The 15,345-nt window shown below is 39.9% G+C and overlaps 1 protein-coding gene across 2 annotated transcripts; it reads left to right on the forward strand.

The window, feature by feature from the left end:
• The first annotated feature begins 147 nt into the window (after positions 1-147).
• Positions 148-15,211, forward strand: MTRF1 (mitochondrial translation release factor 1). Of its 2 annotated transcripts, XM_054383423.1 has the most exons (10): positions 148-167; positions 2,689-3,153; positions 7,530-7,621; positions 8,466-8,547; positions 8,754-8,861; positions 8,950-9,122; positions 10,288-10,405; positions 11,560-11,696; positions 13,248-13,346; positions 15,024-15,211. In XM_054383423.1, exons 1-10 carry the CDS (start codon positions 155-157, stop codon positions 15,144-15,146), a joined length of 1,410 nt encoding a protein of 469 aa, XP_054239398.1. In that variant the 5' UTR covers positions 148-154; the 3' UTR covers positions 15,147-15,211. The 2 variants fall into 2 exon arrangements, with proteins under 2 accessions (XP_054239398.1, XP_054239389.1); XM_054383414.1 differs by lacking the exon at positions 148-167 and having other exon boundaries at positions 2,670-3,153.
• Positions 15,212-15,345: the final 134 nt, after the last annotated feature.

A 15,345-nucleotide genomic window follows, 5' to 3' on the forward strand; every position in this document is an offset into this window, starting at 1 on the left:
CCTCTGCGAGCTGACCGACCTGCGCTGGGGCCGGGCCGCTTCCGGAGCCGGCCGGAAGTCGCCTTTCCAGCAGGCATGCTGGGACCGGGAGTTTTCCGCTCTACTTCCCTTCTGCTATGGCCTCCAGTTTTGAGGCAGGATCTTTCCGGAGCCAATGTATGTGGATGGTGAGTGCCAAAGCTCCTGGATGCGTGTTGGGTTCTTGCGCTCCTCACAGCTGCCCTTCGGTGCTGAACGACCTTCAGGTGCTCCTGCCTGCTCTGCAGCCCTGCTTTCTCTCTCCACTTGTAACCTCTGCGCAGGGGGAGGGGTGCCAGAGGACTTCGCGCACAGCCTTCGGGGGCTTCCTTGGGGTAGCCGTGGTGGGAGGCAGAGGTCGTAAAGGTGGCTTTAGAGGCATGGTCCTGAGGTGTTTCTGTTACGGCACGCACTGAAATGCACCCTCCTTCCATGTACCTACATGTTCTTACCCGTCTGAATTCAGTTGTGTGGAGTTAATAGCATCTTTGATTGTTATAAGATATTTTTAAAACCTCTTAAAGTATTCGCAGTATTGATAGATCTTTCTTATCTGGATTTTTTTTTCTTATTTTAATAAGACAGTTGCAGTTGTCGCTTTTGCTTACTTGTTTTAATTTGTGATGTGCTTGGAGTAATTTTGCCGCATTAAAAAGTCATTAAGATCTGGTTTGGAGAGCAGTTAATAGGTCATCCACTGCTTATAGCTGTCTAAAAGTTTTATATTTGCATATTTCTGCACAAATGTAATGTAGAAAGATATCTGAAAATGAAATACTTTTTTTATTTAACATGGCAAAGTTATTTTGAAATTTCTGACTTCTTTGAAGGTCTGTTGCAGCCCCGTACTTAGTTTTTTCAGGTATTTAAACCCAAGAATTTTATTTATGAGAGCTCATACAGAAAAACACTACGAATCTGTTATTACTTGAGTACATTCTTAACTACACAAATAAAAAATTAGATGGTTATAATTAATATAGTACATTAAATATAATACAACATTAGTATTTTAAACATTGGTTACTTACGGGTAGCACTTGACCAAACAAAAATGGACTGTGCTGATCTGGAGCAATGTCAGCTTCATTGGTAGAACTTGGAATTTTGGAACTGAGTCTACACATGCCCCATAGCAAATAAGTTCAGGCTGTAGATGGTGAGTTAGATTTCTGCCCTTTAATGTGTTTCTGGTAGAGGGAACATGATCCGTCTGTTGCAGCTGGTTTTAGTCCCTAGAGCAATCTATGAAGGATATCATTGGCTTTCTGTGAATTAAAGCAATCCTGAAGTTGCCATGGTGGGTTCAATAGCACCAGCTGGCTGAAGAATTGGGGAAAGGTGCAGAAGCAGAATATATTTCCCTCCTTCTGTAGGTAGTAAAACATCCATCAAGGCAAGCAAGATGAAGTAATTCTGAGCTTACTGCATATTGCTCTTTCTTCTGTGTGGACAAATGGGTGAAAAATAGGTGAGGATAACAGGTGAACGGAGTAGTTAGAATGTTGTAGTAATTTGTTAATAAAATACCTGAAGATGTACAGAAGCTCTTGTCACTGATGAGTATAGAATAATCGTATTAGAAAACTGAAATGTATGTCTCAGAGATGCTGTTGCAAAAATGTCATGCTCTTATTTTCTCTGAAGCTGCTTTTTTTTTTTTTTTTTTTTTTTTAAAAATCAGTAGACTGATAGGATTGTAGCACTGGCATATATATTAAGGAGTGCTCCTTTATTTGTTAAACCTCTTCTCTGTAAGTAGTCCTAGAATACTTTCAATTTGGGATGATTTCAATTTAGTCCTCTTGGCAGACCCTTGCACCACAGTATGTTTTTAGAGCACCGTAAGAATCCATAACATAGTTTGCAGTGTTGTAGCATAAGATGAAGAGGAAATTACCTGTGCTAGAGCTACAGCAATCCTGTGTGCTGCATAAATCCAAGTGGCCCAGAAAAGTATGGGGGCTGTATTTTAGAGTACCAGCTTCTCAGTCACTTTTCTGGATGGAAAATATTTATGTCACTTATATGTAAATATATCATGGGAAGGAGTACACAGGAGGTGTAAAGTGCTGTTCTCATGTCTTACGCAGTACATACATGGGTAAGTAATTTCAAGTGTATGGTAGTCCCGTCGACTCATCTATTGAGGTCAGCCCAATGCTACTAATATATACCTTTGGCAAGGGGACCCTGTTATGGCAGTGGGTGTGATTCTGCACATAGTTCTGGATATTTCATACATTGGCTCTATAGAATTCTGTACCTCTAAGTATAGATCTGTCTTCTTTCAGCAACATTTTTCTTTTACCAGTAAGGTATGGAATGGTTGTTTTTTTTCCAGTCAGACATGGCAAAATTAACCTGTTGTCTATAAAGTCGCAGCTACAGTAGCTTCTCTACAGCATAAATAAACTGTTTGATGAAGTGAGGGAGGGGACCTTTTCCAACCCTCAGTCAGTACAGATACACTGATTAGAATTTCTGGTTTTAACCATGACTAGAACAGGACTAGTTTTATCCATGACAGTTGGAGTGTTGGTGTAATCAAAACCAGGATTTGAGCTTGATATAGTTCTTGTGTTTGGTTGTTGTTTGGTGGTGTTTTTTTGTTTAATAGAATGCTCTCTTCTAGACAATAATACTGGTCCATGTACTATCTACTTTCAGTTTCAGGTGGTGGAAAATTAAGAAACAAAATGAAACCTTTCCAAAGTGTCTGCCTTTTCAAGAGCCTGCTTGGCAATTGCTACTGCCACGGTCAACTTCACAGCTGTCTTTTCCCTCCTGTTGCAAAGATGATAGGTTATGTGGTGAGACTGCACAACTGTGGAATTTGGAGGCCAAAGTCATTATTGGACACATCTAGATTCACTCTGTCTTTTAACAGTCAGTATAGGAAAAACCATCAGGATTCTCGAGCATTGTGGAAGCATGAGGCTGTGCAGAAGTATCTGGAGTCTCTAAACAAGGAATACCAGCAGGTTAGTCATCTGTTAAATGCTGACTCAATAAATGACTTTGAGCAACGAACACTAAGGAGAAGATGTGCCGATCTGTCCCCCATTGCAGCTGCATTTCAAGAACTCAAAGAGGCTGAAAGAGAAGTTCAGGAGTTAGAAGCTATGTGCAGAGGTAAGGAGAACACATCTACTTACTTGTTTCAAAACACTAGATTTGCATGTGATAAACTTCATGGGCCAGCCTTCGGGGAGAGCTTTTAAATAAGTTAGGCCATCCCTGGAATATACTCTGATGCTGCCTGTGCCTGGGAGCTTGCATGTTGGAGGGCTTTCTGCATCCAACCACATCCTTCCATTTTTTCTTCTCTCTTCACTTCAGTTTAACATCTTAATACAGCCAGATTGGGAGGGTAGGGCTCATCTGGAATCGCAGGGCTATCTGTCTAGCTGAAATAGTTTGGAAATGTTTATTTTAATTTTTAATCTTTTTTAACAGAACTGAGAGCACTGTAACTGAAGAAAAAATATTTTAGCAAGCATCAGATAGCTGAAGACTTCACTTGTGTTATTTAAAATGGGATTCCATCTAGCTAGTTCATTTATATTTACTGAGCAAATCGCATGAACTTCCATTAGGCCTTGAATAGTCATCTTCCAATTTAAATGGCAAAAGCTAACATTTCTTTGAAAATATTTGAGGATTCCTTCAAGGAATGGTTGCCTAAGAAGCTGCAGCTTTTCAGTACTCTGCTATGGTATAAACTGGGGTAAAAAAAGAACTAAAAAGTTGTCACTGTCTTTGCTACCATTCAGGAATAAGAAAGTATCCAGGGCGTAAAATAATTTAAAAAATAAATAAGGGTGCAACATTTTGAGAAAAAATATTGTTGAGGAGGTGCACTCAGCAGGAAAGAAAAAATGTCATTAACAGAAAAAATGTCATTAACCCTAGGGAGGAAGATATTGTCCTGCAGCGAAGGAACTTACAGTAAACAAGTGAAGCAAAGACAGAGACATGGACAGGAGAAATGGATAGCCAGTGGTATAAACAGAGGAGGATGAAAGCTCATGGTCCTTGTCAGAGAGAAAATCAAAGGGTATTGACAAAACAGTAAAAGCCCTACTAAAATAAAGCTCATAAAAATGTAACTGGTTTAGAAACATAAAAAAGAATTGTGTTCTTTAGTTTCAGAAATAAACAGATGCTTGTGTTTTTGGAAAAAATGGTGGTTATTGAATATACTGTAATGCCCAAATCTCTCAATTTTTTTTCACTAGAGAAAAGGGAATATGAGTGAAAATGAGGAGGGGCAAAAACTTAACACTGAAAAATATATGTTCTTGGAAGAATTAGAAAATATTAAGAAAACATTGGAAAATTTGTACTTTAAAAGGCTGGGTTTTGATGAAGTAAATGTAAGGAAAAATTATTCTAATTCCATAAATTATGGTATGGGTACAGGGAGTGAGTTCTAGTTGAAAGAAGGGAAAAGAATGAAAGGAAACTAAAGCCAAGAAGTTAAATAAATGGAGCCAAATTATTCTATCTGTACTGCTTCTTGTGTGGCCAAGTAAAAGGACAGGTGTTGCCTTCATTCTACTGCTTTCTTTTCCATTTAGCTCCCTAAATGACCCTTTTTTCTGTAGTTCCTGAATTTCTCACAATTGCTCTAGGATTTTATATTTGTAACACTCAGTGAAGCAGAAAAATATTATTTCCCCATTTGCCACTGGTGGGGTGAGTCATGAGGTAGATTAAATGAACTCTTAAGGGTCAGGGAGGCAGGAATGGGACATTTATCCTTTGAACCTGAAGCTCATTGATCACCACCAAACCATTCTTTCATATCTCTTGACAGTAGTTAATTCAATACTGTTTTTCTAACTAATCAATGATGGCCATCTAGAAGCCTTTGATTCAGTACCAGCATTGGTTTGGAGTTGAGACGTACTGCTATGGAAGTTATACAGTTCTTACCTTATGTGTAGGAGATGGCAGGTTCTGATATCTTTTATTTAAGGAAAAAACCCAGAGCATAAACTAAAACCTGATATGGAGGAACTGCTGCTTCCCTTGCCCACTATACAAAGCTGCTTCACAATTCCAGCCCGTTTAGTTCTTAAGACTCACTGCTGAGGCCACCAGTACATGTGTGTGCATGTGTTTGCTGCTGTGAATGGGAACCAGGCTTCAGGTGCCCAGAGATGTGGAGCCTGTGGTCCTTGTGCTGGCATAAGATTCCTGCCTCAAAATGCAGAGCTCAGGTCACTGGTCCTGCATGGCAAGGAGATGCATTCAGATACTGAAGCTCCCAGTCTTATGCTGCATCTGAGGCGAACCTATGGTTTCCATGCTGGCTCCAAGGCTTTCTGTTCAAAGCTGTCTTCTTCCGTTCCCCCATTTCTGTTGGTAATTGTCTGGTTGTAAGTTAAATCTAGTTCAGCTTGGCATGTTAAAATACATGCATTTATTTTACCAGACCTGTTCTTTTCTCTCAGTAAGTTGAATTGGTTTACTTTCTGATGAGCAGCAGAGACAGTCCTCAGCTGGTAGAACAGTGGAAAGAAAACGAAAAGAAGAGGGTGCTCCCTATTTTGTCAGTGGCCAGTTTTCCACTTGACTCCAACTGTCTTTCAAGTTTTTACTTAGTGTGTAATCTAATGTTAACTGATCAGCATCTTTAATTACTGTAAACTGGAGCTTTTGTAGCAGAAAAAAGGTTTGGAGCTTCTGCTAGCTTTACCTGAGAATGTTTCCTAGTTTGGTAGTAAGCTCTAAAATGTGGGAAGGGGCAATCTTGTCACAGAACTGTCAAATAATTTAGTTCAAAGAGAACCTCTGAAGGTCATTGTCTTGGTTTGAGCAACAGCTCTGGACAGAAAGTATTTCACCCCAAAGGAGAAAAATGAAAACACTCTCCCAGAATTGGACATTAAATAGAAATACTATTTACAAAAAATATATAAAAATACAAAAGTTATTCAGGGAAAAGGATATATATATCTATATACATATGCACACAATCAGAATCAATTCAAGCCTAACTTCCCAGCTGAGCCCACCAGGCTTCAGCTAGGCCACAATGAGGCCAAGACTTTCCCCTGGCAACACGAGGCCTCAGTAGGCCAAACTGCACCCCCCAACCCACCCCAAGACAGGCTTACCAGGCCTCACTGCACCCCCCCCCCCCCCCACGCTGGGCACGCTAGGCTCAACTGCACAGCGAGAAAATAGCCTTCCAGGAAGGCCACATTCCCCCACAAACCAGAGAGAGAGCAGCCACTGCAGAGAGGAGGGAGGAAAGAGACAGAACAGGCAGTGAGGTTTGCTTATATATGGATGCAGGAGTATGGATTACCATTTCCTGTGTCCACCCTCTGGGATGGACTGTCCAGCCCCTTGGGCTCTCTGTCTTCTGGAGGAATTTATCTCTATGGTAGAACACTTAGGCCTTAACCTGTAACAGTTATTTGAGCTGATGTCCAGCTCAAAGCAGGACAGGACCTTGCCTATTTTAGTTTGTAATATATCCAAGGATAGAGATGCTAGAGCCTCTCTGACCCCCGTTAGGGGTCAGTCCCTTCCCCCCTGACCACCCTTAGGCCACAATAGCTTTCCTCATATCTAACTACAGTTTCCTATATTCCACATTATATCATGACATACAGAGTCTGTCTCTGTCTTTTTGATGTCTTTCCATTAGGCAGTTTACACAACAGTAAAACCTCCCTTCCCTCTGCTTTTCTTAAGGCCAAACACAATTTTCTCAGCCTCTTCTTACATATTCTTAGCTCCAGCCCTTGACCATTTTGGTAATTCTCAACTAGACTCAGTCCAGTATTTTCCCTTGTACTGGGGAGCTTAAAACTGGACACAGTACTCCAGATTGTGGTCTCATGCTGAAAAGAGGAGAAGGGAATCTCTTTAAGCAAAGAGTTCAAGTGAGGTGTCGCACATCCTGATGCCTTGCATCCACAACTCCTGCATTTCAGTGATCTTATTAACAGAAGGAGGCAGAAGGTTAGAAACCTCATTATTATCATCCTACCATTATTTGTAGTGCTCACCTTTGTGAGTTGCATACACATTGTTGAATATCTGGGTTTTTCTGGGTAAGTTTAGTAACAAAATATTTCTTCATGAAAAATTGTATTAAGGGAAAAATTGTTATAAGGGAAACTGGGGCACTTCTGTTTGCAGGCATGTTTTCAATGTACTTTGTCAAATCTGTTTGTGGATTTACCCCTGAACTGTTGTGACATAACCATCAGTATAACCCAGAATAGCTATCAAGTGGGACCAGCAGATGCAGACTTTGAGGCATAAGGTAGAGACCGAGAGGTACATTATCTGCCACTCCTTCTAGCACATCTGAGAAATAGGATAATTTAGTTAGTAATATGGATCCTGGCTCTTGATTTTTTGTGCTGAGAGAACACAGCTGCAAGCTTTTCTGTGTTGCAGTGCATGTCTTTGGACCCCTGTATTATAATTCACTCTAAACTCAGTGAGATTGGCTAACATCTATTCCTCTTGTTGGAGTTTAGAGCTAGACAGCAGAGATGAGAAACAACTTCTAGAGCTTGCATCAGAAGAGAAGGAATCCCTGGATAAAAAAGTCAACGTGTTGTGTAGAAAGGTGAGCCCAAGGTAAAATTATACAGCTTTGTAAATAAAGCTGTCAGAAAAATGTTCCTTTGTGATCTTGCCAATAGACTTTGACACTTGTATTTAATGAAACAGAAGTTCAGCTTCTGTATTCTCCCTGAAAAAAGGTGGCAACTTTAATTATTAGGAAGCTTCTTACTGACAATTGTGTCTTAGAAGCTTATTGTTTTAGTCATTTTTGTTTGCTTGCTTGTCTGCCTAAAGAGGTTGGAGGAGATTAAAAAATGTTAAGTCTGTGCTATTGAGACCTGACATGACATCTTTGTAACTGTTTGTGGCAAGAGTATGCATTTTTGAAAGATTTCTGATGGGAAATTGCAGTCTTTGATTTTCTTTTCAGCTTACAGCACCCCATGAGTGGGGGAATTAATTATAAGCAGAGAAGCTGAAGCAATTCAGTGGGGAACTCTGTTTGGGCTCATTTCTGTGTTCATATTGAAGCAATATGAAATGAGACTTCCTGAAGAATAGGATTAATGTAAAAATGGGTTGGGTTATGGCTAATAACTTCGTGTTTGTAGGTAGTTTGGGCTGGAGTGTGTTGCCTGGCACCTGACTTTGCAGGATTGAATTTTCAGCTAGCTTTCCCATGGATGCTAGCTAAAATGTAGTATCCCATTTCCACACTGACTGCACTGAGTTGCAGCAGCCATTGGACAGTTTTTAGTCCTACTTCCTAGTTTGCCAAAAGATATCAGTGGTTGTGTGAGCTCAGGCTATGTCAATTGTGAAGGCTGGCTGTAAATTAGATTAAGAGGAGATAGTCATGAAGGAGATAACAACAGTCTTTTTTTACTTTTCTTCTCCCTTTTTAGCTTTTCCAGCTTCTAGTGCCAAAGGAAAAATATGATAGAAGTCATGTTGTATTAGAAGTGACAGCTGGCAGAACAACTGGAGGTCAGCAAGCTCTCCATAATAAAGATTACTTCAAACGTCCATCCAACTTTATTAAACCTCTTAGGGGTTATTCTTAATGCCTTTCTATACTTTAGTGGTATACTTTATAAAAAAGAGTCTTAATCTTCTCTAATGACTGAATCTAAAAACTGCTGGTTGTCAATTTATGAACTGCTGTTCATGTTGTAGCGCCTTTATATTTTTAGGAGACATCTGCCAACAGTTCACCAAAGAAATGTTTGAGATGTACCGGAACTACGCAGACTATAAACGTTGGACCTTTGACATTGTGAACTATACACCAGCTGAGATAGGTATAGTAGTTCCTAAGACATTCCACCAAGGCAATTAAATGAAAAACAGTTTTTGGGTGCTGTATTTGTCACATATTTGTCTTTCTAGGTGGGTTGCATCATGCTGCTGCTCATATTTCAGGAGAGGATGTCTTCAGGCATCTGAAATATGAAGGAGGGACTCATCGAGTCCAGCGAATCCCTGAGACAGGCCTGTCATCGAGAATGCAGCGTATTCACACAGGGACAATGTCAGTTATTGTCCTCCCTCAGCCAGAGGAGGTAACTAAATGTAAATCAGGGTGGTAAGGCAAGGTATCCCTGCTCATCCATTTTGGCATTGCAGTAGGTGTTATTTAAACCCCTGTGTTACTGTTACTGTTTTGGGATTTATTGATACTTAAGTATCAATTCTTTATGCGAGTCCCAGCAAGTGAAGCACAAGTTCTCTGACTCTGGAAGGTGATAGTCCTTGGCTCTGTACCTCACATGCTTAAATGGGTCATCAGAAACAGCTTTGCAGAGATATACCATTGCCTGAAATGCATGTAAAGCGGTGATAGTTTCAGTGAATATTCCAGCCCCAACACTCACAAAGATGAATGCTATGAGTAAGTCAATTTTAAATTATGTAATGTGGTAAGACAGGGAATATATCCAAGCAGTTAGTGTTGCATAGGAATGTGATTCTGCAGGTCCTTTGGATGTTTAATTTTTGTTTTGCTTCATTTAAGTTATTGGTGTCCTCCTCTGTTAAATCAAGAACAGTCTGTATTGAATTTGAATGAGTGCATGTGTTGGCCAGTTTTTCTAAGATCTCGTTGATACCACCAGTTCTCACTTTAACCATCAATTTGCACACAAACCAAACAAAACCAGGCTTTCCCTGCATGTTCTCTTGCTTCCTTGTAATGCTTTCCTTGCAACACTGATCAGATCTCAATGATCCTTTCCCATCCACTAAGCTCAGACTATGGTCCAGGTCATCATGGACTCATATTTCCAGTGGTGCAATACTTACTTGAATCTGCATGCACTCATTTTTTCCTCACTTAAGTATTTTTCAGCACAGTTGCTAGAATCATTTGGGCTTGACTCATGAGCAAGATCCTTGCACTGCTGTTTAGAAGTATTTGTTAATCAGACACAGATACCTGCAGACACACACAGACACTCTCTCACACTCCCCGTTGCTTTCCTTGTTTTGTGAAGGACCTGGAGTAAGAGTCTGAAAAAATAATTGAAATATTTAAAGCATCACTTGTGTTGTAGAGATATTTGACTTTGCGTGTTTTTTTTTTTTTTAAAGTACAATAATTATAGCTGTTACTCAGGAACAGCTGTAAAGGAGCAATCTTTGAGAAGTGATTAATTATTTATTTTTTTTTACACTGAGTATCATTGACATTCACATATTTTTATAATTGGTAATTTCTTTTTACTCTAGGTTGATGTTAAAGTGGATCCCAAAGATTTACGTATAGATACCTTCAGGGCCAAAGGAGCAGGAGGGCAACATGTTAACAAAACTGATAGTGCTGTGAGAGTTGTACATCTTCCCACAGGTAAGTCTGGCTGTATTTTGTGCTTCTAATCACAGGAAATTTGCATCCTGAAGAGAAAACAAGTTTTTTTCAGAGTGAGCTTGCAGGGTTGGGCCTTATACCAAAAAAAGGAAACAGCCCCCTCAGGTTCTGCCTTGTCTGAGAAAAGGAGTATGTACCACTGGCACAGTGGCCAGCAGATGGCTATTATGCCATTTCTGTCTTCAGAGGGAGTGTTTAATGAATACACCATTTTTGAAGGATGAAAGAACAAATGGGGAATGACAAGAGTGAGATGGAAGATGCAAATAATTTGTGCTGTGTGCTCTATACCTTCAGGAATAATGGCCATTGACAACCAAGGGTGTGCTTTGCCTAGCTGGAAGCTGTGTAGTTACATGACTGAAAAAAAATGAGGCTGGAAGATTTTTATTCAGTGTTAGGTACTGCTATCATGTGTTAAACATGAAGGGAAATATGTGTTGATGGAAAGGTAGTGTATAGTTTAGAGCATTCTGTCTTTCTCAGGATTTGTTTTTTATCGAAATCCAGGGGTCTTCTTTCTGACCAGATAGAGAATCTCTCTAGCACAGGAAATTCCTGTAGTGACCTGAAAACAGCTGTTTCCTTTTTTACTTCAGAAATCAAATGAGAAGTTGAAATAAGTACTAAATTTATTTTTTAAATATATATTTTTTCTTTATTTCATTATTTATAATTAAGTTCAAGACTTGCCAGTGTTGTTTAAACGCCCCTCTCTGCCAGAATAATGAATTGTCCAGTCTCCAAGAGCTTGTCTAGACTAAGACTTGAAAAACTTGCGCTACAGTGTTTTAAACATGCTTCTGCAAACCGTGCATATTACATTTTTAACATGTGATAACTAATTTGAGTGAACCCAATTTCTGGTGGCAATGTCAGAAACTTGTTTGCTTCACAAAATTTTAAAGTATCCCTGACTGAACAAAGGCCCTGGCACAGCTGTGAAGAGTGTAAAAACATACTAATGGCTCTGGCCAGTGTGTTAAAATGACTTTTTATCCTACAGCTGAAAGGCCCTACAAACCAGCGCTCTAGAAAGTTTCATTTGTCTAATGTGTTAGAATTAATTTAGCTTCTTTGTTCTTTGTTCTAATGGGCTTTTGGTCTGAGCTCTCTTGAATTCCTCTGTAAAGGACTAGCAGTTGAGTGCCAGCAGGAGCGATCACAGCAGCTGAACAAGGAAATAGCTCTGCGGACGCTAAGAGCTAAGCTGTACCAGCAGATCATTGAAAAACAACTAAGTCAAGAGCAGAGTGCCAGAAAACTGCAGGTGAGAACATGTGGTTGCTGAAATCTGGAGAAGGGTGCTATGTTGTAGACTTGCTTCTGATCTGTTTGAGTGACAGTGACAGAGCACACAAGTGTGTGTGTCTCACCAGGTTTGCTTACAAAGGAAAAATCTTACATTTTAAAATGCTAGTCTGATTTTTACTTATCCCAGTTCAGTGCTGTTACAGACTTCTCAGGCAATGACAAAGATAGATCAACTGTAGCTGGAAAGAAAAGAGTCAAAAGACTTGCTAGAGCTGGCCAAAGAGCAACACTCAACATCATGCATTGAATCCCCCTGTTAAGGCCAGAGTTAGGCAAGTGGAGCATCTTGTGAAAGAATCAAGTATATGAACAATCCTGCCAATGCACTGTTAGGTAGCAGTTTATTTGATACGGCTTAGGTAACCTTTTAAGCAAGAAACAGCTTCCAGAGAAGAGTTACCTCAAGTTATGCGTCGAAGTGTGCTTTTCTCTTGAAATGTGCTATCAGTCTTTTCCCATTCTTTGAGTGTTTTCCCTTTTGTGATGCAAATTACAATAGTGATTAACAGGAAGAAAAGTATTTCAGAATTACAGAATGATTCAGTACTCTAAAGTTCCCAGGTTAGCTAATTAATCACTAATTTCAGGCTGCATTGAAGTGTGTTGTTCCTGCAGATTATTAACCTGGTAATTGTAAACGGTGAGCCATTTACCTTTTGATATCAGTTTTAGCTTGAGAGCTGTCAGAGCTGTGTGGAGTACTTAGATGAACATTTATATGAATACTACAGAAAATCAAGCAGAAGTCAATTACCTTTCCTAATGTTTCAGAATTTATTCAATAAATTCCTTGTTCTGAAATATACATGTTGGATGCAGGTGAAATTTTCAAAGAAGCCGCTTATTTCGCTAAGCTCTTTTTAATGTTTGAACCTCATTTTTAATGAAGAGTTTAACCGCACAACAGCGCTACATTTGGATTTAAAACTTTTGGGATTGCTTGCATTCTTGCTCTTTACCACTAGAGGACTTCTCTTGGTAGTCTTTCCTCCTCGAAAGAGGAGTAAGAACACTGAGAGGTGCTAATTTCTGACAGGCAGATGTCAGTGGAATGGCTTTGCCACATGCTGATTTTGCTGCTTCTTTTGTTTAATGGTGTAATGGTGCCTATTTCTGTTATTTTTAGTGGTGGTTACAGGCCCCTCCTCCCCCCCCACCACTTAAACATTTTTTCACTAGGAATTGGTGTAGATGTTACCTCTTGACTTACGTGACTTTCAAGAGTTGTATAATTCTTCCAGCTACAGAACAGGGACAGAAATGTACTGGAGGATGCAAAAACTTGGTCTATGATGCAGAATCACAAGTAATACAGTTTAGTAATGCCATAATATTAAAAAACCCCAACCCTATACTAAGCCAGTGACCATGAGGTTTGTAGTTGGAACAGGCAGATCCATTAACATTTCTTCTACGAGTGCTGCTTTAGAGTAGTATTTGATTCTTTTTTAAAAAAAAAAAAAAAGCACAGTATAATCTAGTTTGGGGTTTTGCTGCTTTGCTACAGTTGGGAACAAGAGCCCAGGCGGAGAGAATTCGTACTTACAACTTCACTCAGGACAGAGTTACTGACCACAGGATCTCGTATGATGCACGCAATATCAAGGTAAGGGTTGCTGGTGAGAGCGTTTAGAGTTAGATACTTAATGTGTGCCGTACGAACAAGAAATTAACTTAGTGAAAGCAATTCGACATAGAGGAGGAAATCAGCTAGCCAGTTGTGCTGTGACAGAACATCGTAGATTTAGAAAGCTTAAACTTTCATTCCTGCCTTATTGTAGGGTAATGTTAAAGATGACCATCACTGGATAGAACTTTCTGGCCTACTTCTCTGTGTGTTTTTTTCCTGCTGTTTAAGTGAAAAATGGTCAAGCACGTAGTCCTCAGTGAAGTGTGGGAGTCCCTATGTCACAGTCCCAAAATGACATTTGAGATTACTGAAGCTTAGTACATCCAAAAGAGAAACCTGACATGAAGGACTATTTTGTTTTGTTAAACCATTCTTTCTTCCTCTTAATGCCAGAGTGAAGAAGGAGAAAAACTTTTGTTTTATGATTGTCTCACAGGCCACAGTTAAACTGTAACCAAAGGCTTTCCTTTTAAGATTACCTGAAGCCTTATTTCTGAGTAAATCTACATATGCCTTGAATATTTTAATTTTTTTTTGCATTTTCTTAATTTACAGAGAAAGACATACCTAATAATGTAATTTTGTGTATTAAATTTGTGAAAATACTTTGAATTTTGGGAAGAGAAGGCTGAGAGGGGATCTTAGCAGAATCTATAAATATTTGAGGGGTGGGTATCAGAATGAAGGTGCCAGTCTCTTTTCAGTAGTGTCCAGTGACAGAACAAGGAACAACGGGTACCAACTAGCACACAGGAGGCTCCACCTCAACACGAAGAGAAACTTCTTTACAGTGAGGTGACAGAGCACTGGATCAGGCTGCCCAGAGAGGCTGTGGAGTCTCCTTCTCTGGAGACTTTCAAAACCTGCCTGGATGTGTTCCTGTGTGACCTGCCCTAGGTGATCCTGCTTTGGCAGTGGTGTTGGACTTGATCTCTGGAGGTCTCTTCCAATCCCTAACATTCTGTGATTCTGTGAATTTTAAGACAAAATTTAGGGTGACCCTTCAATATCCAGTTTATTGTAAGCGCTGCTGCATAAGGAGCAACACTGTTCAAACTGTACCCATGGGTGTCCTGGGTAACATCTGAGAACGTAGGACATGCTGAATATGGAATAGGTAACACTTACTGGGGTGAGGAATAGGACCACAGATACCAATGCAGAGGAGAATGTGAAGGAATTCCACAGATGTATAAAACTGACTTTTGTTAGTTGAGCTTTTCAGTTACTTAGTGTTGGGAACTTGTTACTTTTCCTGAGTGAAACTGGAACCATAAATTGCTTAACAACTGTCAGTTGAGCTTTGCTTGAAAAATAAACTAGTTCTTGGCATGAGCAACAGTGTTTGAAGTAGGTTCTTCAGTCCTTGATTGTTCTTGTCCTTGAAATTTTCGTGTAAACACACAGGTTATGTGCAAGCATGGCAGGAAAGCTTCCATAGCTCCTTTGTTGCTGCCAGAATCAGTGTGCTTTTCACAGGCAGCTGCTGTGCACCATGCCATGCGGCTTTCACGTGGGGGGAGCCACAAAGATGTGTGAGTGGATGCACCAGTGTAAGAATCCAAGCAAAGTGCGTCCCAGAAGTTCCTCGTCAGAGTAGTCTGCCTTTCAGAATAATAATGATGCCTTTGTCTCTTTTTATTTCATTCGTAGGAAATTCTAAATGGGAAAGAAGCACTGGATAAGCTCATCAACAGACTGCTGGAGTTTGCAGAGATAGAGGCTGTCACTGAATATCTAGAAAATCTGAAGGCTTTAGAAGGAAGAGGAGGCTGAAGACCTTGTGTAGAGTGAAAGCAGAAATGTGTATGGTAGCAAAATAAACCAGGTGCATTTGTTAGGTGATGGATGATTAAAGTATCTGCCTCTCTTTTTTTCAGTGTGACACTACTACTCTTTATATTTTGGTGCAGACTGGTTGAATTCTGCTAGCAGCTCTAGCAGAAAAGAGCAAGTTTGGAGTACAGTGTGCACA

Source organism: Indicator indicator, chromosome 1, assembly GCF_027791375.1.
Source record: "Indicator indicator isolate 239-I01 chromosome 1, UM_Iind_1.1, whole genome shotgun sequence".
NCBI classification, from domain to species: domain Eukaryota; kingdom Metazoa; phylum Chordata; class Aves; order Piciformes; family Indicatoridae; genus Indicator; species Indicator indicator.

What these genes read in the sequence shown, in the direction of transcription:
- MTRF1 (XM_054383414.1), top strand. Translation starts at nt 2,670, where the DNA reads ATGTACTATCTACTTTCAGTTTCAGGTGGTGGAAAATTAAGAAACAAA. An exon ending in GTTAGAAGCTATGTGCAGAG is followed by an intron (nt 3,154 to 7,529) that starts GTAAGGAGAACA and finishes GTTGGAGTTTAG; the next exon opens with AGCTAGACAGCAGAGATGAG. An exon ending in AGAGTGCCAGAAAACTGCAG is followed by an intron (nt 11,697 to 13,247) that starts GTGAGAACATGT and finishes GCTTTGCTACAG; the next exon opens with TTGGGAACAAGAGCCCAGGC.